Consider the following 23,485-nt stretch of genomic DNA (forward strand, 5'->3'; position numbering starts at 1 on the left):
CATGCTCTGGACACTACGCTGACAGACACAGCAAACCTTCTTGCCACAGCTCGCATTGATGTTCCATCCTGGATGAGCTGCACTACTTGAGCCACTTGTGTGGGTTGTAGACTCCGGCTCATGCTACGCCAGCATTCAAAAGGGACCAAAACATCAGCCAGGAAGCATAGGAACTGAGAAGTGGTCTGTGGTCACCACCTGCAGAACCACTCCTTTATTGGGAGTGTCCAACAGCATGTGAAATGTATTGTCAATCAGTTTGATTTCACAGAAGTGTGATTGACTTGGAGTTACATTGTGTTTAAGTGTTCCCTTTATTTTTTTGAGCAGTGTATATTTATTTACCTTTTATTTAACTAGGCAAGTCGGTTAAGAACAAAATCTTATTGTCAATGATGGCCTAGGAACAGTGAGTTAACTGCCTTGTTCAGTGGCAGAATGACAGATTTTTACCTTATCAGCTCGGGGATTCGATTTTGCAACCTTTCGGTTACTAGTCCAATGCTCTAACCACTAGGCTACCTGCCGCCCAGTTTGTCTTGCCCATTAGTAACTGAATGATGTCAGGTGTAATTTTGTATTACATTTTTTGTAAGTGAGAGTAGAAGATGTTTGAACTAGGGCTGTCAAATAATGAATCGTGATTAATCAAATGATTTTTGTTAGTTTATCGTGATTTTAATCAACATTTTTTAATTTGCTAAAATTTTGGTCCTAAAGAAAGATTTGTCCATTTAAAAAGCAGTGCATTGCAGGGACGGAAACAAAATGAATCTGTATCATAAACAAAATGCTCCCAATATTTAAGTAGGCCTACTCCACAGGAGGTTGGTGACACCTTAATTTTTTATTTAGCCTTTATTTAACTAGGCAAGTCAGTTAAGAACAGATTCTTATTTTCAATGAAGGCCGAGGAACATTGGGGAGAACGGGCTCATGGTAGTGGCTGGAATGGTATCAAATACATAAAACACATGGCAACCAGGTGTTTGACATCATTCTATTTGCTCCATTCCAGCCATTATTATGAGCACTTCTCCCCTCAGCAACCACCTTAGGCCTACTCCCTGTTATCAATGTTTTTGAAGGTTAACACTTGCACACACACACACACACACACACACACACACACACACACACACACACACACACACACACACACACACACACACACACACACACACACACACACGGCCGTAGCTACATGTGAGGACCCCGAGGTCGGGACTTTGTATTTTTATTTATTTAGGAACTCTGTTGGCGGCTCAACTTATTGTTGATTGTTAGTAGAATACACAAGGTGCAATTTTGAAACTTGGTTGCGCTTGTTATATGTCACTCACTGACAGTCACTCAATTAGACTATGTCAGTTAAACATTTTTTGATTGGTAAATTAGTCTAGTTAGTCTAACCAGCTATTTAAACTTGTAGTTACCATGGGTGAATTACCAACAGGGCATGTTCCCGGGGGCCCTAACTAACCCTGCGAGCCCGGTCCGTAATTCATGAGTGTTTACTCGGATGGCATAAGTCATGGCATTCTGTGTAGAATTGCAGGAAATTAGCTTTTAAAACTGCAAAAATGTCTCCCCACCCCAGACAAAATGTGTAGAATTGCAGGAAATTAGCTTTTAAAACTGCAAAAATGTCTCCCCACCCCAGACAAAATGTGTAGAATTGCAGGAAAATAGCTTTTAAAACTGCAAAAATGTATCTCCACCCCAGACAAAATGTGTAGAATTGCAGAAAATTAGCAGTAAATCTGAAAAATATTTCAAGCAAATGTATTTGTTTACCATCTGTTAATAAAATACCTTTTCTGCTAACTTTTCTGTACGTATTAAATTATAGTTTTTAATCCGGTGATGAGTTAATGTGAATTCATGGTGCCGCTAATAGGCAATGTGTTTGTAGATTGGTTGCTGTAGCTTCTTCATTCACGCCAGCCAATGTGATAATGGCTGGGGTCATTTTTGCTGGTTTTTGAGATCTCCAAATAGCATTTTAGAGTTTTTAAATTGTATAGAAATGCTGTAAATGAGCTTCAACTTTCTTAGAATCTTATGGATGGGGGGGGGAACCATTGTAGGAAATTAGAGCTATATTAAGAGGCATTCAGCCATGGCATAGTAAACAATCTTTTGTTTAGCTAGATAGCTAATGTTAGCTTAACTAGCTAGCTACTTCTGTACAAATTATATTTTTGCTGTTCTCTAATGAAATGCCTGGAAATGTGTTTATGGTTGAACTCTTAAGTTCTCCTTTAAAAATTGTTGCTCAACTGCGCACATAGTGGATTTTTAAGACGTAAGGTGCTACTGTCATCGAGTGCCGTGTGTGGTATAGGGTCCGTGCAGTAACGTATGTGTTAAGGTCAGTGCGGTGAAGAAATAGAGATGCGATTAATGCAGTCAAAAATATTTACAGCATTAAAAATGTAGCGCAATGCTTTTTTATTTTAACTTTGACAGTCCTGGTTTGAAGACATACATTCACTTGGATGCTGCCATGATTATGAAAAATCCGAATAATGACAATGTGATACCCCTAAAGATGCTAACCTTCCCTGGTAAAGGTTAGCATCTGTTGTTGTAGCCTATGTCAATTTATTAATTGTCTTAACTTCTTATGGCTGCCATCCCGTTAACGGGATAATTGTCATCAACAACCGCTGAATTGCATAGCGCCACATTCAAATAATATTACTAAAAATATTTATATTCATGAAATCACAAGTGCAATATAGCAAAACACAGCTTAGCCTTTTGTTAATCCACCTGTCGTGTCAGAATTTGAAAATATGTTTTACAGCGAAAGCAATCCAAGCATTTGTAAGTTTATCGATCACCCGACAAAACATTATGTACACCTAGCATCAAGTAGCTTGGTCACAAATCAGAAAAGCAATCAAATTAATCGTTTATCTTTGATCTTCGGATGTTTTCACTCACGAGACTCCCAGTTACACAATAAATGTTCCTTTTGTTCCATGAAGATTATTTTTATATCCAAAATACCTCAGTTTGTTTGGCACGCGTTATGTTCAGAAGTCCACAGGAAAGAGCGGTCACGACAACGCAGACAAATTCCAAATAGTATCCGTAATGTCCACAGAAACATGTCAAATGTTTTTTATAATCAATCCTCAGGATGTTTTTAAAATATATGATTGATAATATATCAACTGCAACTGTATTTGTCAGTAGGAGAGGGAACGGCAGTGGCTGCCCAAACTGTTGCGCAAGCAAAACTCATGCGAACACCTGACGCGATGTTATCTTTCTGAATTATTTTTCAAAATAAAAGCCTGAAACTGTCTGAAGACTGACACCTTGAGGAAGCGATAGGAAAGATAATCTGGTTGATATCCCTTTAAATGGAGCAAAGGCAGCCTATGGAACATGAAGTTTTCAAAATAGAAGCCACTTCCTGGTTTGATTTTCCTCAGGGTTTCGCTTGCAATATCAGTTCTGTTATACGCACAGACAATATTTTGACAGTTTTGGAAACTTTAGAGTTTTCTATTCAATACTAATAATAATATGCATATATTAGCAACTGAGACTGAGGAGCTGGCCGTTTACTCTGGGCACCTTTTCATCCGAGCTACTCAATACTGCCCCTGCAGCCATAAGAAGTTAATCATTGCAGCATCATGATGTATTTCAAAGTGTTCAGAAATATTGTCTATGCTCTGTTATAAAGAAAATTACTCCAGACACCCATCACTAGACATGGCCCATAAACATCCATTTACATTTACATTTTACATCCCAAAACAAACAGCAAATGCACCCAACAAGCTGCATGTTTGTTGTCATTGGGTAGAAGCAATATATGGGACCAAATACTAACCTTACGCTGCAACTTTTTCAAATCATAGGTCTCACACCTCATGTAGCACGCCTCATGATAAGGTTTGTATCACAACTAAAGTGGCTAAATATCCTCTTAAAATGAAACACATTAATCCACTTTACAACGAGTGTAGAGCCTAACTGGCGTACATAGGCATCGAGTTTCAATTTTGGGGAAGATAATTTACCATAAAAATACTCCTTTATAATAAAAGGTATTACGTGCATAATCGCATTTGTGGTCACTTTGGAGCGTGGTGTTTTCCTGCTAATGAAACATTCGCAATTATAGCCTACTTCCGTGTGCACATTGCTGCGCTTATAATGTGAAGAAATAGTGTAATAGTTTATCAATTTTAAGCTAAATGTTCTCATCTTTGCATCAGACTTATTGCTTAAAACATGTTTTTTTGATGGTAGTGGTTGTATTAATTTGGTATCTATCGCATCCCACAACTGTTGCAGACTATGTTTGGAATATTTATTTCTGGTACAGAAGAGAATAGGTCAACCTTTGTACCAAGGGGATAGTAGATTGACAGGCTGGAGCTTTTGCTGTTCGTTAGGTCTACTCATCTTGTCGGCTGACAAAAAGTAAATGTGGACAGTTCTTCCAATATCTTCAATATGCGCCACGCGCAGTTGCTTCCCGATGTGTCGGTCTTCACTTGTAGCCTGTGAGAAAGACCCATGTGGGTTAGAAGTGCTTCGGCACACAGCCAGGAGAGGGAATTATAATTATTATATTCAGCCCAAGGGCACGACGCCCACTGGCCGCAAAAGGCATTGTTTTTTTTATGGAGCTTTACAGCCACACACGGGGTGCAGCTGGGGAATTTGAGGCATTATCAAGTGCTTGTCAAATTATGAATAAGAGACTGATGAAGTGTGTACAGCCTTTCATGCAACTTTTTTCAAATGATCATTAGTTGCATCATACAGCCTTAGAATGTATTACAAATCAGAACATATTTCCCAACATTTGTATAACTAAAGTTACATAAATAACTGTAAATAAAGCATATAGGAGGACCTGTTTCTTTGTTAGCCGCTCAACACAGAATAGCTGCATGTGTTCACTCCCTCAAATCGTTTGGAGAAAGTATCATTTCTATTTCATTCAGCTGTTTAATCTTATTCTTCATACTATAAAATAATGCAACCAAATTCTAAGAAAGTCTTGTCTGCTAAATGAAGTAGTGTAGCTCACAGCTATATGACATAGCCAAATCAGAGAGTGCTATTCTGTTCTTCTGAAATGGACTACATTTTCTTCATGTCATGTTTCTTTAAACGTGTCTAAAATAAATAATGGATTTATTGTGTTGGATATATTACTTGGATTTATTAGACTTTTTAAAATGTAGATGTTCCATAGGTCTGCATCAGTAGGTTGTAGGCTGTGCGTGGAGGCCAGGAGATGCTAAATGTGTTTATTACCGGTCAATTACCTTGAGCACGCCAGTTATTTGCTTGACAATCACCGGCTGACAAAATGGCATGACCGCTTCAGCCCTAGGTAGGGATGTAACAAATTAAAATTGTTCTTAACGTTTTAAATTCTTTTTTGAAATCATAAAATGAAATGAAGTGAATTCACAATGCAGATATGGTCCTGGTTATGACCGTGAGGTTGCAGTGCAGTTCCATTTATCACAGTCATGGCTACCAGACGGAGCTTACCTTACTGCTGTCCCCCACACACAATGCTGTTTTTAGATGCTGTTTTAGGTCCTTTGCTGTGTGCCTCCTCCATGTTCTCGGTGGTCAGTCCCACTTCTCAGCAATGTGATGGCTCATTGCAAATGATATGATAGCATGTTCATAGATGTCCAAACATCTGTTAACGCCACGTATGCAGGGCTCTAAATGTGTTTTTTCATTGGTAGCACTGATGTTCCGATCTTCAAATAATATGGAGCACCAGACAAAATGTGTTGTTTAAAAAAAAAAACTGCAAGTGACATTCCTATCATTCTCAATGGTCATCAGTTGTTACCTTGATTGTGTCGAACACATCACTAGAGAGTGGGCAAGACATTAGAATAAAAACTATTTTTATAATTCTATTCAAAAGTGCAACTGCAAACATATTTACATAGGTGATTTGTTTTGGATAAACATATGTAACATACAAAACATAACATTGATTGTATTCAAAAGTATAACAGAACTGAACTGTTATCCATTACTGCATTTGGCTAACAGATTATGATGGTGACAATAATTAAATAAATGTTTAGTCTCCTCTCACAATAACTAATCAATTGATTTGCTCTAGAATCTAGCTAATAAATAAAGTTGCTTTTAGGTTTAGGGTAGGGACGTCAAGGATCCCAGATAGCACTAACCCTCTTACAGGATAGTGTCCGCGATGTTACCAATAACATTTGTGCAGGACACCATGCTTCCATATATCGGGTTGATTTGTATTCCATTATTTTACTGGGTTGAGAAACATGTGCATGAATTTGGTATAAAAATAATGTCTTTTGGCATTGCAGTGTTACATTTTATCTTTAGTTTTGCCTGTTCACCGGCTTCGGCTGTCACCTGTTGCCTGTCAAATATATGTCTAAGCTAGTTGACGTAGTGATGTTGCTCCTGCCACGATGCAATTGTCCTGGCACTCGATTAGATGTCGACCAATTTATGATTTTTCAACACAGATACCGATTATTGGAGGACCAAAAAAGCCTCAAATAAATAATGAAACATGTTCAATTTGGTTTAAATAATGCAAAAACAAAGTGTTGTAGAAGAAAGTCAATGTGCAATATGTGTCATGTAAGAAAGCTAACGTTTAAGTTCCTTTCTCAGAACATGAGAACATATGAAAGCTGGTGGTTCCTTTTTAACACGAGTCTTTAATATTCCCAGGTAAGAAGTTTTAGGTTGTTGTTATTATAGGACTATTTCTCTCTATACCGTTTGTATTTCATATACCTTTGACTATTGGATGTTCTTATAGGCACTTTAGTATTGCCAGGGTAACAGCATAACATCCCTCTCTTCACCGCTACCTGGGCTCGAACCAGGAACACATCGACAACAGCCACACTCGAAGCAGCGTTACCCATGCAGAGCAAGGGGAACAACTACTCCAAGTCTCAGAGCGAGTGACATTTGAAACGCTATTAGCGCGGACCCTGCTAACTAGCTAGCCATTTCACATTGGTTACACCAGCCTAATCTCTGGAGTTGATAGGCTTGAAGTCATAAACAGCGCAATGCTTGGAGCATTGCGAAGAGCTGTTGGCAGAACTCACAAAAGTGCTGTTTGAATGAATGCTTACGAGCCTGCTGGTGCCTACCATCGCTCAGTCAGACTGCTCTATCAAATCCTAGACTTAATTTTAACATAATAAGACACAGAAATATGAGCCTTAGGTCATTAATATGGTCGATTCCGGAAACTATCATTTCGAAAAAACAAAATGTTTATTCTTTCGGTGGAATATGGAACCGTTCCGTATTTTCTCTAATGGATGGCATCCCGAAGTCTAAATATTGCTTTTACATTGCACAACCTTCAATGTTTTGTCATAATTACGTACATTTCTTGCAAATTAGTTCCCAATGAGCCAGGCTACCCAAACTGTTGCATATATCCTGACTCTGCGTGCAATCAATGCAAGAGAAGTGACAATTTCACCTGGTTAACATATTTCTTTAGATAAATATGCAGGTTTAAAAATATATACTTCTGTGTATTGATTTTAAGAAAGGCATTGATGTTTATGTTTAGGTACATGTCGCAAATGCGTACTGCATCGATTATATGCAATGCAGGACACGCTAGATAAACTAGTAATATCATCAACCATGTGTAGTTATAACTAGTGATTATGATTGTTTGTTTTTTAAGAACTTTAATGCTAGCTAGCAACTTACCGTGGCTTCTTACTGCATTCGCGTAACAGGCAGGCCCCTCGTGCGGCAGGTGGTTAGAGCGTTGGACTAGTTAACTGTAAGGTTGCAAGATTGAATCCCTGAGCTGACAAGGTAAAAAAAAATCTGTCGTTCTGCCCCTGAACAATCCACTGTTCCTAGGCCGTCATTGAAAATATGAATTTGGTCTTAACTGACTTGCCTCGTTAAATAAAGTTAGAAAAAATATTTAAAAAATCGGTGTCCAAAAATACAGATTTCCGATTGTTATGAAAACTTGAAATCTGCCCAAATTAATCAGCCATTCCGATTTAAATTTGTCGACCTCTACACTGGATGTGCTTTTGGCTTAAGTTGTGTTTTAGCAGCGACTCGTGTTTTATGTTTTTGAACCCAGTGGCAAAATAACTCTTCCCTACTGCTATTACTCCACATTTTCGACAGTACACACAGAACATTGTGTTGCAAGTTTTGTCCCTCCTTTGCCACTTGAAATTGCGAAGCGATCTTTTTCTGAGGTGGTGGATTGGTAGCAACATCTCCGGCACTACAATCTTCATCATCCATCTTCTACTTTTGGTTGTGGTTGTTCATGTTCATTTGTTTTTTTTTGTAAAAGAAAAAGCTTCAATTACACCACATTTCATTGTTGTTCTTGCTAGCTAGCTATTACTTAGCTGACAGAAATGGGCGGCACAGATCTGAGGAGAAAATTTCCGTGAAATGGGATTGGTTGTGTGCCTGGCGTGTGATTGGTTTAATTAGCTACATTTAAACATTTGTAGCAATACTTTGTTTTTCTCTTATTTTCTTTTTTTCTAAATGTTAACGATTCCAATTTCTGTTTAACCTTAACACCTCTACTAAATGGTAGAACACATATGTATGAAAATACCCTCAAATAAGAGGTGGCATTCTGTAATGTCATGTAATTTTGCTAATTTGATCTCAAATCCAAAATACAGGAGGACATTCATGTTTTAGCTTCACTGTACACATACTGTGAGAGTCAGAAATCTTGCTTGTTTGTAGGTGACCAAATACTTATTTTCCACCATAATTTGCAAATAAATTCATTAAAAATCCTACAATGTGAATTTCTGGATTTTTTTTTTCATTTTGTCTGTCATAGTTGAAGTGTACCTACCTATGATGAAAATTACAGGCCTCATCTTTTTAAGTGGGAGAACAATTGGTGGCTGACTAAATACTTTTTGCCCCACTGTATGTGTATGTGTATGTGTATATATATATACACACACACACACACACACACACACACACACACACACACACACACACACACACACACACACACACACACACACACACACACTACTCACACACTTTGTTGGTATATTTGAAATATTTACCTGAATTCCTTTCCACCCCACTAAATTTGTCAGTGCAGAAACATAATGGAAAAAGTTGCATACCAAATTAACAAAATAGCAAAAACAGGATTTAACCTGATTTTCCGAACCTTTCAATTGAATTTAGTGCAATGTCTTCTCTATTGTTCTCTGTAAAATGTTCAATGTTGATTGTACGAATCTGAAACGTGTTGATTGATTTTATTACTTATGCATATTATGAATTTTGATTTTATTACTTATGCATATTATGAATTATCATTTTACCAATCTTTATTTTGGTAAAATAAAAGCAGTTTTTGTGTCGTGTGTCAACCCTAGAGATATAAGGAGGATATTACTTAATTTAGTATGGACATTGCCGTTGAGGGCTTCCACCATTTTAAATGTAGTCAACTTGGTTGGGATTCCTATAGGTTGGGAGTGTTCAGCCAATGATCAGAGAGCATTTCCTCCTTTGTCCCAAGAAAGAACCAGACCCAGTGAGTTGAGACCACGACAAATTAAAGACTTAATTTGTGGTCTTGAGTTGTCTCAATACCACAAGATCAAGAGTCAATGGGCCCTTTAATTGTAAGACACTTAAGTACAGTAGAGTAGGGTACACTATAGTAGAGTACAGCATAGAAGAATACAGTAAAGCACAGTTCAGTAGAATAGGGTACAGTAGAGCACAGTAGAGTAGGGCACAGTCCAGTGGAGTAAGGTATAGTAGATCACAGTAGGGTACAATACAGTATAGCACGTTATAGATGTTTGTGCTTTGGCGAAATAGATGTAAATGTTTGGGCTCTTAGACGGTTGGAGCCCCATGCTGCCTATGCATCTCTATACTTTTTCCTGAAGTATGCAATTGTCCACTATCCAGATGGTGGTCGTTTGTTGCTCAGTTGGTAGAGCATGGCACATGCAACTTTAAAATGGAGATGACCTCAATGGCACTGCCTCTGTAGTGTCAATTGTTTTGCTTGTGACCATTTTAGTTTACAAATGTTTACTTATTTTGGACTTTGAAGAATCCCCATAGCTAACATATGGCTGGTTATCTTTCATTTGGACAGATGTACAGACGTGGCCAAAAGTTTTGAGAATGACACATATTAATTTTCACAAAGTCTGCTGCCTCAGTTTGTACACTCCAGAATGTTATGAAGAGTGATCAGATGAATTGCAATTAATTGCAAAGTCCCTCTTTGCCATGCAAATGAACTGAATCCCCCAAAAACATTTCCACTGCATTTCAGCCCTGCCACAAAAGGATCAGCTGACATCATGTCAGTGATTCTCTCGTTAACACAGGTGTGAGTGTTGACTAGAATCAGGCTGGAGATCACTCTGTCATGCTGATTGAGTTCTAATAACAGACTGGAAGCTTCAAAAGGAGGGTGGTGCTTCGAATCATTGTTATTCCTCTGTCAACCATGGTTACCTGCAAGGAAACTCATGCCATCAACATTGCTTTGCACAAAAAGGGCTTCACAAGCAAGGATATTGCTGCCAGTAAGATTGCACCTAAATCAACCATTTATCGGATCATCAAGAACTTCAAGGAGAGCAGTTAAATTGTTGCGAAGAAGGCTTCAGGGCGCCCAAGAAAGTCCAGCAAGCACCAGGACCATCACCTAAAGTTGATTCAGCTGCGGGATCGGGGCACCACCAGTACAGAGTTTGCTCAAGAATGGCAGCAGGCAGATGTGAGTGCATCTGCACACACAGTGAGGCGAAGACTTTTGGAGAATGGCCTGGTGTCAAGAAGGGCAGCAAAGAAGCCACTTCTCTCCAGGAAAAGCAACCGGGACAGAATGATATTCTGCAAAAGGTACAGGGATTGGACTGCTGAGGACTGAGGTAGTCATTTTCTCTGAATCCTTTTTCCGATTTGTTTGGAGCATCCGGGAAAAAATATTCTCCGGAGAAGACAAGGTGAGCGCTACCATCAGTCCTGTGTCATGCCAACAGTAAAGCATCCTGAGACCATTCATGTGTGGGGTTGCTTCTCAGCCAAGGGAGTGGGCTCACTCACAATTTTGCCTAAGATCAAATTTTATTTGTCACATACACATGGTTAGCAGATGTTAATGCAAGTGTAGCGAAATGCTTGTGCTTCTAGTTCCGACCATGCAGTAATATCTAACAAGTAATCTAACGTTACAATTTCACAACAACTACCTTAGACACACAAGTGTAAAGGAATTAATAAGAATATGTACATACAAATATATGAATGAGTGCTGGCCGAACGGCATAGGCAAGATGCAGTATATGGTATCGAGTACAGTATATACATATGAGATGAGTAATGTAGGGCATGTAAACATATAACGTGGCATTGTTTAAAGTGGCTAGTGCTACATTTATTACATTTTTTATATTATTAATGTGGCTAGAGTTGAGTAAGTATGTTGGCAGCAGCTACTCAATGTTAGTGGTGGCTTTTTAACAGTCTGATGGCCTTGAGATGGAAGTTGTTTTTCAGTCTCTCGGTCCCCGCTTTGATGCACCTGTACTGACCACGCCTTCTGGATGATAGCGCGGTGAACAGGCAGTGGCTCGGGTGGTTGTTGTCCTTGATTTTATTTGCCCTTCCTGTGACATCGGGTGCTGTAGGTGTCATGGAGGGCAGGTAGTTTGCCCCCGGGGATGCGTTGTGCAGACCGCACTACCCTCTGGAGAGCCTTACTGTTGTGGGCAGAGCAGTTACTGCACCAGGCTGTGATACAGCCCGACAGGATGCTCTTGATTGTGCATCTGTAAAAGTTTGAGTGTTTTTAGTGACAATCCGAATTTCTTCAGCCTCCTGAGGTTGAAGAGGCGCTACTGCGCCTTCTTCACCACGATGTCTGTGTGGGTGGACCATTTCAGTTTGTCCGGGATGTCTACGCCGAGGAACTTAACTTCCCACCCTCTCCACTACTGTCCCGTCGATGTGGAAAGGGGGCTGCTCCCTCTGCTGTTTCCTGAAGTTCATGATCATCTCCTTTGTTTTGTTGACTTTGAGTGTGAGGTTATTTTCCTGACACCACACTCCGAGGGCCCTCACCTCCTCCCTGTAGGCAGTCTCGTCGTTGTTAGTAGTCAAGCCTACCACTGTAGTGTCGTCTGCAAACTTGATTGAGTTGGAGGCGTGCATGGCCTCGCAGTCATGGGTGAACAGGGAGTACAGGAGAGGGCTGAGAACAGGCCCCAGTGTTGAGTATCAGCGGGGTGAAAATGTTGTTACCTACCCTCACCACCTGGGGGTGGCCCGTCAGGAATTCCAGGACCCAGTTGCACAGGATGGGGTTGAAACCCAGGATCTCAAGCTTATTGACGAGTTTGGAAGGTACTATGGTGTTAAATGCTGAGCTGTAGTCGATGAACAGCATTCTCGCATAGATATTCCACTTGTCCAGATGGGTTACGGCAGTGTGATTGCGATTGCGTCGTCTGTGGACCTATTGGGGCGATAAGCAAATTGGAGTGGGTCTAGTGTGTTAGGTAGGGTGGAGGTGATATGATCCTTGACTAGTCTCTCAAAGCACGTCATGATGATGGAAGTGAGTGCCACAGGGTGGTAGTCATTTAGCTGTTACCTTAGCTTTCTTGGGAACAGGAACAATGGTGGCCCTCTTGAAGCATGTGGGAACAGCAAACTGGGATAAGGATTGATTGAATATGTCCGTAAACACACCAGCCAGCTGGTCTGCGCGTGCTCTCAGAATGCGGCTGGGGATGCCATCTGGGCCTGCAGCCTTGCGAGGGTTAACACGTTTAAATGTTTTACTCACATTGGCTGCAGTGAAGGAGAGCCCGCAGGGTTTGGTAGTGGGCTGTTCCGTGGAACTGTATTGCCCTCAAAGCGAGCAAAGAAGTTGTTTAGTTCTTCTGGGAGCAAGACATCGTAGGTCCGCGACGGGGCAGGTTTTTCTTTTGTACTCCATGATTGACTGTCGACCCTGCTACATACCTCTCATGTCTGAGCTGTTGAATTGCGACTCTACTTTCTCTATACTGACGCTTAGCTTGTTTGATTGCCTTGCGGATGGAATAGCTACACTGTTTTTATTCGGTCATGTTTCCGGTCACCTTGCCCTGATTTAAAAGCACTGGTTGGGGAATGTTTTAATAGACGCTGTGGGTACAACATCACCGATGCTCTTGCTAATAAACTCGCTCACCAAATCAGCGTAGTCATCAATGTTGTTGTTTGACGCTATGCGGAACATATCCAAGTCCACATGATCGAAGCAATCTTGAAGCTTGGAATCCAATTGGTTGGACCAGCGTTGAACATCTGAGCACGGGCGCTTCCTGTTTTAGTTTCGGTCTATAGGCTGGGAGCAACAAAATGGAGTTGTGGTCAGCTTTTTCAAAAGTAGGGCGGGCGAGGACCTTACGCGTCGCGGAAGTTAGAATAACAATGATCCAGGATTCTTGCCAGCCCGGTCGCGCAATCGATATGCTTATAAAATTTAGGGAGGCTGGTTTTCAGATTAGCCTTGTTAAAATCCACAGCTACAATGCATGCTGTCAAATGATGTTCGTCCAGGGCCGTCGATGTGTCTGCTTGGGGGGGGGGGGGGGGGGGATATACACATCTGTGACTATGATCAAAGAGAATTCTCTTGGTAGATAATGCGGTCTGCATTTAATTGTGAGGAATTCTAAGTCAGGTGAACAAAAGGACTTGTATGTTGTTATGATCACACCACGTCTCATTAATCTTAAGGCATACACCGCCGCCCTTCTCACCTGAGAGATGCTTGTTTCTGTCGGCACAATGCGTGAAGAAACCAGGTGGCTGTACCGACTCTGATAGCGTGTCTCGAGTGAGCCATGTTTCCATGAAACAAAGAACGTTAGTCTCTGTGTCTCTGGAAGGCAACCCTTGCTCGGATTTTGTCTACCTTGTTGTAAAGAGACTGGACATTGGCGAGTAGTATGCTCGGGAGCGGTGCACGATGTGCCTGTCTACGGAGCCTGACCAGAAGACCGCCCCTTCTGCGTTGCCGTTGTTTTGGGTTGCCGGCTGGGATCCGATCCATTGTCCTGGGTGGTGGGCCAAACAGAAGATCCGCTTTGGGAAAGTCGTATTCCTGGTCGTAATGTTGACGTTGCTCTTATCCAATAGTTCCTCCCGACTGTATGTAATAAAACCTAAGATTTCCTGGGGTAACAATGTAAGAAATAACACACAAAAAAACAAAATACTGCATAGTTTCCTAGGAACGTGAAGCGAGGCGGCCATCTCTGTCGGCGCCGGATGTTCATGAATAAAGAATGGTACCAACACATCCTCCGAGAGCATCTTCTCCCAACCATCCAGGAACAGTTTGGTGACGAACAAGGCCTTTTCCAGCATGATGGAGCACCTTGCCATAAGGCAAAGGTGATAACTAAGTGGCTCGGGGAACGAAACATCGATATTTTGGGTCCATGGCCAGGAAACCCCCCAGACCTTAATCCAATTGAGAACTTGTGGTCAATCCTCAAGAGGCGGGTGGACAAACAAAAACCCACAAATGATGACAAACTCCATGCATTGATTATGCAAGAATGGGCTACCATCCGTTAGGATGTGGCCCAGAAGTTAATTGACAGCATGCCAGGGCGAATTGCAGAGGTCTTGAAAAAGAAGGGTCAACACTGCAAATATTGACCCTTTGCATTAACTTCATGTAATTGTCAATAAAAGCCTTTGACACTTGTGAAATGCTTGTAATTATACTTCAGTATTCCATAGTAACATCTGACAAAAATATCTAAAGGCACTGAAGAGGCAAATATTGTGGAAATTAATATTTGTGTCATTCTCAAAACTTTTGGCCACGACTGTACATTCCAGCAAACAGCCTATTTTAGTACCAAAACCGTACTTTACATATTTCTTGATATATTAGATGTCCGGTAGTTACACTTCTTAAAAATACATGAAGATGTGTCAACTTGCCTGCAAATATTTTGGAGAAAGTTTGTGGACTATTCACCATGTGGCCATTGTTGAGGGGTGCAATCCCATCACCAGGTAATATTTGTAGGGGTGTGGCTTAAGACATTCGTTCTACAGTCTTTTAATGTGTTTCAGTATTGACATCAAAAGGTGGAACAGAATTTTTTTTAGATGTTTAAAAATAAACAAAACTACTAATTAGATCGGTACCTTTATTTCAATATAATAAGAACTCTGTTCTATTGAAATAATAAAAGTAATAATGTATTAATTGCTTTATTTTCAAACATTATGTTTAGGAGTCAGGGTTTGGGACAACCACCTTTTTAATAGAAATAGGTGTTTAAACATGTACTTTTTACTATATAAATTCAACAATATGTTTGCTATTGCCTTGGATTGAATTCGTTTTTTTTTTTAATGTTTTTTTTTTGGCGTGTGGGACTGCAATTTACACCACTTCTTTAGAATCAACCATATACGTAATTGAGCAATCTTCCTGATTTTCAGGAAGACGTTTGTCGCCTCATATGAAATGAAAACACCCAGAGGTGACTGTGGTCAAGCTGAGGTCTTTGTTCTGCGGTAATGATGCTTGACCTTTGCTTATTTTACCTAACCCACTTTCAAGATAAGCAGAGATTTACACTAGATATTGTGAACTATTGCTAATGTAAGTAATTCAGTATAGAAGCTGATGTCGTTTAAGCATGGCTAAAGTGGTTATTTAGGGAAGGTTGTAATTGTCTAAATCTACTGGATTCTAGGATTAAGCATGTGTTAAAGCTTCCGTTTGCTCTTCTCCGGCTGTGTGTCTTGGCAGTGAGCTGTAGTGGGAGAGTAGCAGGCAGTGCGTGCGTGCACGGTTTGCTGACTGGTGCTCATTTATGGTTAGACTAACAAGGAGCAAGGAATGGCTGTAGAAGCATAGACTCTGAGGATGGGGTCTGGGTGCGTGTATGAGTCCAGTCAGATTTCACAGTTGTGTGTGTGAACTCAGTTAATTTTGTGTTTGTGTGTTTGAAACAGTGACATATACTGGATATGACTGGTCTGTGGAAAAATTCTAAATTGGACTATTTGTTTTGCATGGCTGGATTTATTTATCTTGTAAACTTCAGTATCAGCGTGAGATGTTTTAGGCTAGAGGATGTTATGTGAGTTTGGCGTCTCTTCTGTTTTGTTTTGTCTAGAAATGGGTATTTTTCTCTTTCCTTGTCGTCTTGGCCAGTCAGTAAAGGGGAAGTGGCTCTTCTGAGGCGAGGGTGGACACACACACTGGGAGGTGACTAACATTTTCCCTGCTCCTGAGTCTGCAGGAATGAGTGAAAAGTAGTCTCACGCAAATACAAGAAATGTACACACACACTCTCACTCGGTTTCATTTCTTTCTCAACTTGGTTGCTTCTATCACTCTTCCTTTATCCCTCATCACTGATCATTCTCCCGTCTTTCTGTACTGTAGCTGATCGACTCATTTGCCTGGGAGATCGGGACTCTGAAGAGGGAGGTGGTGCAGAAGGCTGAGCCAGCAGAGAGGGACCCAGAGCCTGTCGTACTACAGGGGTAAGTGTGTTTAAAACAGACAAAATGGTTATTTCTGTACATCTGTTTACTCTAGTACCAGTATGATGAGAAGGCTTCAGCCTCCTTCATGGGCTGATGTACAACTAACGTTAGCTGTGCATGTTAGAGGGAGAGGAAACAGTGGAAGACATTCAAACGGGGATTGTTTCGTTAAGGAAGGAGTAGAATATCCTTCCAGACCTCTGTTGCTTGTTCAAATGTAATAACAGTGGTTAAATTCATTGTTACTGGATGCTTGATAGGAATGATTGATTATGATGATGAGTGCCAGTTTGAGTAACGTTGATTTTTAGTTCCACTGTAATTCCTGGTGTCCACCAGCAGGTGTGGATAGTGTGCTCTGGTCATTCACGTAGTGGAGTTTCATCATGTCATTGTGTTGACAGGAAGTCAGAGGGATCTGACAGTAGAAAGAGTATAAGAGTATAGGATTTTCAAAGTGAACACCAAGCATATATGTGTAAATTAGATAATGGGTTACAGGTTACCTGACATTAGGTACATAATAATGACATGTAGATTATAATAAAATATACCCAGTATTGGCTTCATTTTGTCGATTGCTAAATATTTGTGCTGAGCGATTAATGATTTGAGGTCGTTTCGGTTCGATTATAAAAAGGAAATCACGTTTTTCTTACATTTTAGAGTGCATACATTTTCGTACTGGTCACCTGCCCCCCCAAAAAACCAAACTCCTAATGAGGGGCCGCAGTGGCTCGTGGGTCAGTGTACCCAGCACCCATTTCTTCAGAAGTATGAGTGGTGAGGGATACGGGCCTCAGTAAGTGTGCTTGTTTTGCGTCATTTCATTTTTAGATGTTATTGGGTACATTTGCCCTTCTCCACTGAAGTAATGTTCCTCCTGGGCCATTATGCTTTTCTCAGTATTGAAATCCATTTATAACTATGATTTATCTCAATATCACTAATTGACTCCCATGCTAATGTATTACATTCCATTTTTTATTATTAGTCTGTGTGTATGTGCACTTGTGCATGCTTGCTTTTCTGTGTTCGTGTGGGTATTACTATCAGGAAACAGGATTTGAAAGGTATATTTCTAATTTGATCTCTTCCTCTCCCCATCTCTCTCCCTCTCTCAGGCTGGATGGGGAAGTGGGAGGTCTGTTTCTACAGGCTCCTCCCTGTGTTGGTGTGGGGGCACGGCTGGCTGGAGCTAGAGATTCAGGCTACGACTCGTTGCGTAGAAGGATGAGTGTGTTGGACAGGCTGGTGCAGACGCACGTTGTGTGGCTGCAGCTGGGACTTAACCATGCAGACTCCACAAGCATACTGGAACCGCAGCCCACCGGGGTGAGACCAGATACACTCAGTCATTCTAATATATATATATTTTTTTTTTTACTGATTGTGAAACAGGAGTCAAGTTTTACATGGATTGTCCATGTATAAAGCTTACACTGTTTTACAATATAATCAATGATACAATTCTAAACTACTGTGTATTTAGATGAGATGTATCTCACCACTCAACCATTACATTTTGATCACTTATTATTTTTTAAATGTTGATCCTTTATTTAGCCATAGAGGTCACACTGTGATTTCCATCTCTTTTTTAAAGCTGCATAGATAGTCAACATAAAACATCTCGCATAGATGGTCAACACAACATAAAACATCTCACACGGCTGTTTCATTCCATTTAAAGAGCAGAGCCATTTGACAGCCATTTCCGTTTAGCTAATCGGAGGAATACAGAAACCAGTTTTAGGTGCATCAGTTACTTGACCCGACCATTAAACTCCTATTCATGCAACAACAACCTCACAATACGCAAAGACACCTCGACAATCTCACACAATGGAGACATATACTTTCAAACTATCTGATATTCTACATTTCAATGTTTTTATTGTTGTCTGTGTTTCTCAAGTTGCTTTTTTACCCTGTCTGCAGACGTTTCTGGTGAGGAAGTCGACTACCCTGCAGAGGAAGGTGATCTCTCTGCGTATGCATCAGGACTCTGAGACACCCGTCAAAGACTTCCCTGTGAAGGAGAGTCAATACAGTAAGCACCTGCCTATTCATTCCCATCTTTATCATTCAAATGTATCCCGCAAATACATGTGGTTATTATAAGCTTATTTTTAAAAAAATAACAATTTCCCTCTGATCATTTGAATATTCTATTCTAATGTATTCCTTTTGCTCTCTGTGCATTTCCCCTTGGGTTTGCTGTGTTGCTGTCACAGTTTACTGCTGTCTAGTACAATATGTGACGTCATCCTGGGCCTCAATATTCTCTTCTTTCTTTCTACTTACATGTGAAAGACATTTCAGTTGAATGCATTCAACTGACTAGGTATCCCCCTTTCACTTCACTTTCCCTGCTCCGAGGTCAATGCCGAGAGCGTTTGGAGTTTCCCAAAAACCTATTTCCTGATACTTACCTAGTGAAAGTAGTTGTGTTATGTAGTTAAGAGTCCCACAAAAGGTAACCTTTAACAAGGCTTAATATAGCCACATCTTGTTGATGTTCTTGAAGTGAATAGAACAATCGTATTAGGCTATTTGTTGGGTGTGTTATCCCAGAAAATGTCTCACCAGGTATTTTTGCCTTTCTTTACTAATGCGATGTAGCCTGGTAAGTGTGATGGCCTGTTGCAGCTTGTATGTGCACCAAATGCCTACTAGGTGTAGGCACACCCACTCAGCCATGCCAGCACGCCAAGAAAACAGACTTACCCTTCTGTAAATATGTGAGCAACAGTTAGCTACTCTCATGATAATGCTAGTGGTGTATGTGTGTATATAGTATGACATAGTAGTTCCCAAGTGAAAACATCACTCCAACTCCCTTCTCCCATCTAGGAATATTGCCATGCTTTTGTTCTGATTATGCAAGTACAGCTTTGCTCCTGATTTTGAAGTTCCTTAAATATAAATGTATCCCTTCACAGCATTCTCCTTGGAGGGATCGGGCCTCGGCTTCGCAGACCTGTTCCGTCTTGTGGCCTTCTGCTGCATCAGCAGGTAACACACACACACACACACACACACACACACACACACACACACACACACACACACACACACACACACACACACACACACACACACACACACACACACACACACACACTACCTCAAGAAACACTACCTTTCTCATCCTAGTTATAAATCACATATTCCTTTTGAAGAGGAACACATGGATCCCAGAAGTTACTGAAAGAACCATGCTTCAGTTGAAGTACAAAGAATGGCATTTACTAGCCACCTCATCACTTCACGTTATTGCACTGAGACTATTGCACTGTTTTCTTCGAAAGCTAACAATGTCAGTCGAGTCTGCACTATAATAATTCTAATTACATATTGACTTGGTTAGTTGAACAAGCTCAAGGCTTTTCAAACAATGCTATTAAAGCTTGGTTAAAACGTGGAGGTTGAGCTTGATTGAAAACACATTCTTGTGTCTGTTGATGCTGGTGAATGGCAACATGTCAAGGCCACAAATCAATAGGGATGCGGGGTGGAAAGCAGGAAGTGTCTATGAGGAAGAAAACAGGCCTTGAACTGTCTGTAGCTTGTGTTTACGTATAGAGACTGGAACAAAACTGCAAACAAAACATAAGGGGTCAAAAATGATCATGAACTTTGTATAGTATGATTTCAACTGAGTGCATGGCTCAAAGTTCTCAATTCTGTTAAGAATATTTTGTATTTTAATTAGGGTTCCCATTTAGCTGTTGCAGAAGCTATCTTCCTGGGGTCCACACAAAACATGAAACATAAAATTAATAGACAAGAACAACTTTAAATTAAAGGCACACGTAGCCTACATATCAATGCATACACACAAACTATCTAGGTCAAATAGGGGAGAGGCGTTGTGCCGGAGATGTTGCTTTATCGTTTTTTTTTAAACCAGGTCTGTTGTTTATTTGAGCAATATGAGAGGAAACGGAGTTCCATGCAATAATGGCTCTATATAATACTGTACGCTTTCTTACATTTTTCTGGATTTGGGGACTGTAAAAACACTGTGGCTGTGTGTGTGTGGCTGTGTGTGTGTGGCTGTGTGTGTGTGGCTGTGTGGCTGTGTGTGTGTGGCTGTGTGTGTGTGGCTGTGTGGCTGTGTGTGTGTGGCTGTGTGTGTGTGTGTGTGGCTGTGTGTGTGGCTGTGTGTGTGTGTGTGTGTGGCTGTGTGTGGTGTGTGTGGCTGTGTGTGTGTGGCTGTGTGCGTGCGTGAGCTGTGTGTATGTTGCCTATGCAAATCATTTGGGATTCAACACATTCATGTTTCTTATAAAAATAAGTGATGCAGTCAGTCTCAACTCTTAGCCAACTCTTAGCCAAGAGAGAGACTGTCATGCATAGTATTTATATGAGCCCTCTGATTACAATGAAGAGCAAGATGTGCCGCTCTGTTCTGGGCCAGCTGCAGCTTAATTTAGTCTTTCCTTGCAGCACTCGACCACATGACTGGACAATAATCAAGATTAGACCAAACAAGAGCCTGTGGAACTTGTTTTTGGAGTGTGGTGTCAAAAAAGCAGATAATCTCTTTATTACAGGGAGAGGTCTGTCTGTCTTTACAACCATTGAATCAATATGTTTTGACCTTGACAGTTTACAATCTAAGGTAACGCCAAAGTAACTTGTTAAACAGCCATACCACTCATTACCAGATTCAGCTGAGGTCTAGAACTTATGGAAGGATTTGTACCAAATAAAATTCTTAGTTTGAAAGATGTTCAGGACCAATTTATTATTGGCCACCCATTCCAAAACAGACTGAAACTCTTTGTTAACAGTGGTTGCTGATGCGTACATGGTTGAATCATCAACATACATGGACACGCATGCTTTGTTTAATGCCAGGTCATTAGTAAAAATAGAAAAGAGTAGAGGGCCTAGAGAGCTGCCCTGCGGTACACCACACTTTATATGTTTGACATTAGAAAAGCTTCCATTAAAGAAAACCATTTTACTTCTATTGGATAGATAGCTCTGAATCCACAATATGGCAGAGGTTGAAAAGCCATAACGGATGTTTTTTCAACAACAGGTTGTGGTCAATATCAAAGGCTGCACTGAAATCGAACAGTACAGCTCCCACAATCTTATTATCAATTTCTTTCAATCATCAGTCATTTGTGTCAGTGCAGTGCATGTTGAGTGCATGCTGAAAGTATGTTGTTAATATTTTTACAGAGAAATAGCATTGTATTTGGTCAAACACCATTTTTTTCTAATAGTTTGCTCAGCAGAGCTGGCAGAAAGCTTATAGGTCTACTGTTAGAACCAGTAAAGGCGCTTTACCACTCATGGGTAGCGGAATTACTTTGGCTTCCCTTCAGGCCTGAGGACAAGGACTTTCCTCTAGGCTCAGATTAAATATATGACAGCCTATGACAAAATAGCAGCCTTATTTTACTCTTGAAATTATGTTGGTTACATTTTTTGTCATGATAATGTCAATTTGAGCTTATTAAATGTGCACTTCAGACTCATAAGTTATCTGAGACACAGGAAGAACAGGGTGGGGTGCTGCGCCTCTTGGCCTGTGTCTGTCTGTCTGCCTCTCTCTCGCTCTGTGTGTGTGTGTCCACTCCTTCTCTCTCTAGCCCAAGAAACCACACATGGGACAAACACTAGTTAGGAAAGGGCTGTTTGGTCACCCAAATTAAATGACTCACTGCAGGGACAGTGATTTATTCCCTATTTCTTACTCTCTCTCACTCCATTTTCTTTTTGTCTTTCTCACTCATTTTCATCTCACATATTGACTCTGTCTGCCTCTCTCTTAGGGATGTCTTGCCATTCACCCTAAAGCTTCCTGAAGCCATCTCTGCAGCCAGGACACCAACAGACTTGGAGGAGGTGGCCAAGCTAGGAGCAGGTGAGTGTCCACTAGACTGATACTATGCGTTTTATATTGATAATGCATGTCTGAAGCATGAATATTAAAAGTGTAGCCTCCCTTTCTATCTGGATGGTCATTGACTGCCTGCTAGTTGACTTTCGTTGCTTTAGAAAAGTATTGTTACTACCTTAGGTCTAATCCCACATCTGTTCTGTTTAAAACCAAGCTTTTCTTCCTCAGGGTGTTCTCATAAATCACATTTAACCACATTCTCCAAGTTAAACTAGTAAAAGCCCAAAGTGACATGGCTCAATGAGTCACCCATAATAACAATGCCTCTCTGAGCCCCAAATCAGTGCTGCTCAGCTGGGCACATGATCAGGAGAGCACTGGGGCTTTGGAGCCCCTGAGTAGGCCTCACTAGGGTATTAAACCTCAGACTCGGTCATGAACCACTCTCTGTGCAATGTGCTCTCTGTGCCAAAGCCGTAATGTCACTTTGCCTGGCTGCATCTGAAAGAGTTGATATATAGTACAGGCATATACTAGCCTCTGCAAAGACAATAATTTGATAACACCCTTCCTTTGGTGTGGTTTTGAGTGATCTTCACACACAACAGCCCCACTGTCTATTTTTCCCTATGAGTAATGTGAGGAGACTGCATTGAGACTTGAACAATGATTGTGTGGACGTAGATGAGCGTCAGTGAAGGTTCACATATATTTTAATGACATTCATATAGGTGACCATGCCGGAGATGAGCTGTGTGTGTAGGTAGGCTATGTCGCGTCACTGAAATGTGGCTTTGGACAGAACAAGAGACATCAGTGCTGAGTTCTGACGTCTGGATTGGTAACCGCACCTGTGACGTGGGTCTGATTCAATACAATGGGGATGTGTCCTTCTATGCTTCAGAGAAAGTAAACTCTTTCTTTCATTCTGTCGGTCTCTATTCAACCCTTTGTCAGAAGATGAGCTTGATTGAAAAAGAAGTACACAGTAGCTGGACG

The 23,485-nt window shown here is 40.8% G+C and overlaps 1 protein-coding gene across 1 annotated transcript in view; it reads left to right on the forward strand.

The window, feature by feature from the left end:
• rin2a (Ras and Rab interactor 2a) overlaps nucleotides 1-23,485 on the forward strand; it is a 68,715-nt gene that overhangs the window by 23,757 nt on the left and 21,473 nt on the right. Inside the window, 5 exon segments of the mRNA XM_046358676.1 lie at nucleotides 16,517-16,617; nucleotides 17,745-17,955; nucleotides 18,562-18,673; nucleotides 19,566-19,638; nucleotides 22,419-22,510. Of these exon segments, the coding sequence (XP_046214632.1) occupies nucleotides 16,517-16,617; nucleotides 17,745-17,955; nucleotides 18,562-18,673; nucleotides 19,566-19,638; nucleotides 22,419-22,510 (589 nt within the window).

Source organism: Oncorhynchus gorbuscha, linkage group LG08 (genome assembly GCF_021184085.1).
Source record: "Oncorhynchus gorbuscha isolate QuinsamMale2020 ecotype Even-year linkage group LG08, OgorEven_v1.0, whole genome shotgun sequence".
In the NCBI taxonomy this organism is placed as follows: domain Eukaryota; kingdom Metazoa; phylum Chordata; class Actinopteri; order Salmoniformes; family Salmonidae; genus Oncorhynchus; species Oncorhynchus gorbuscha.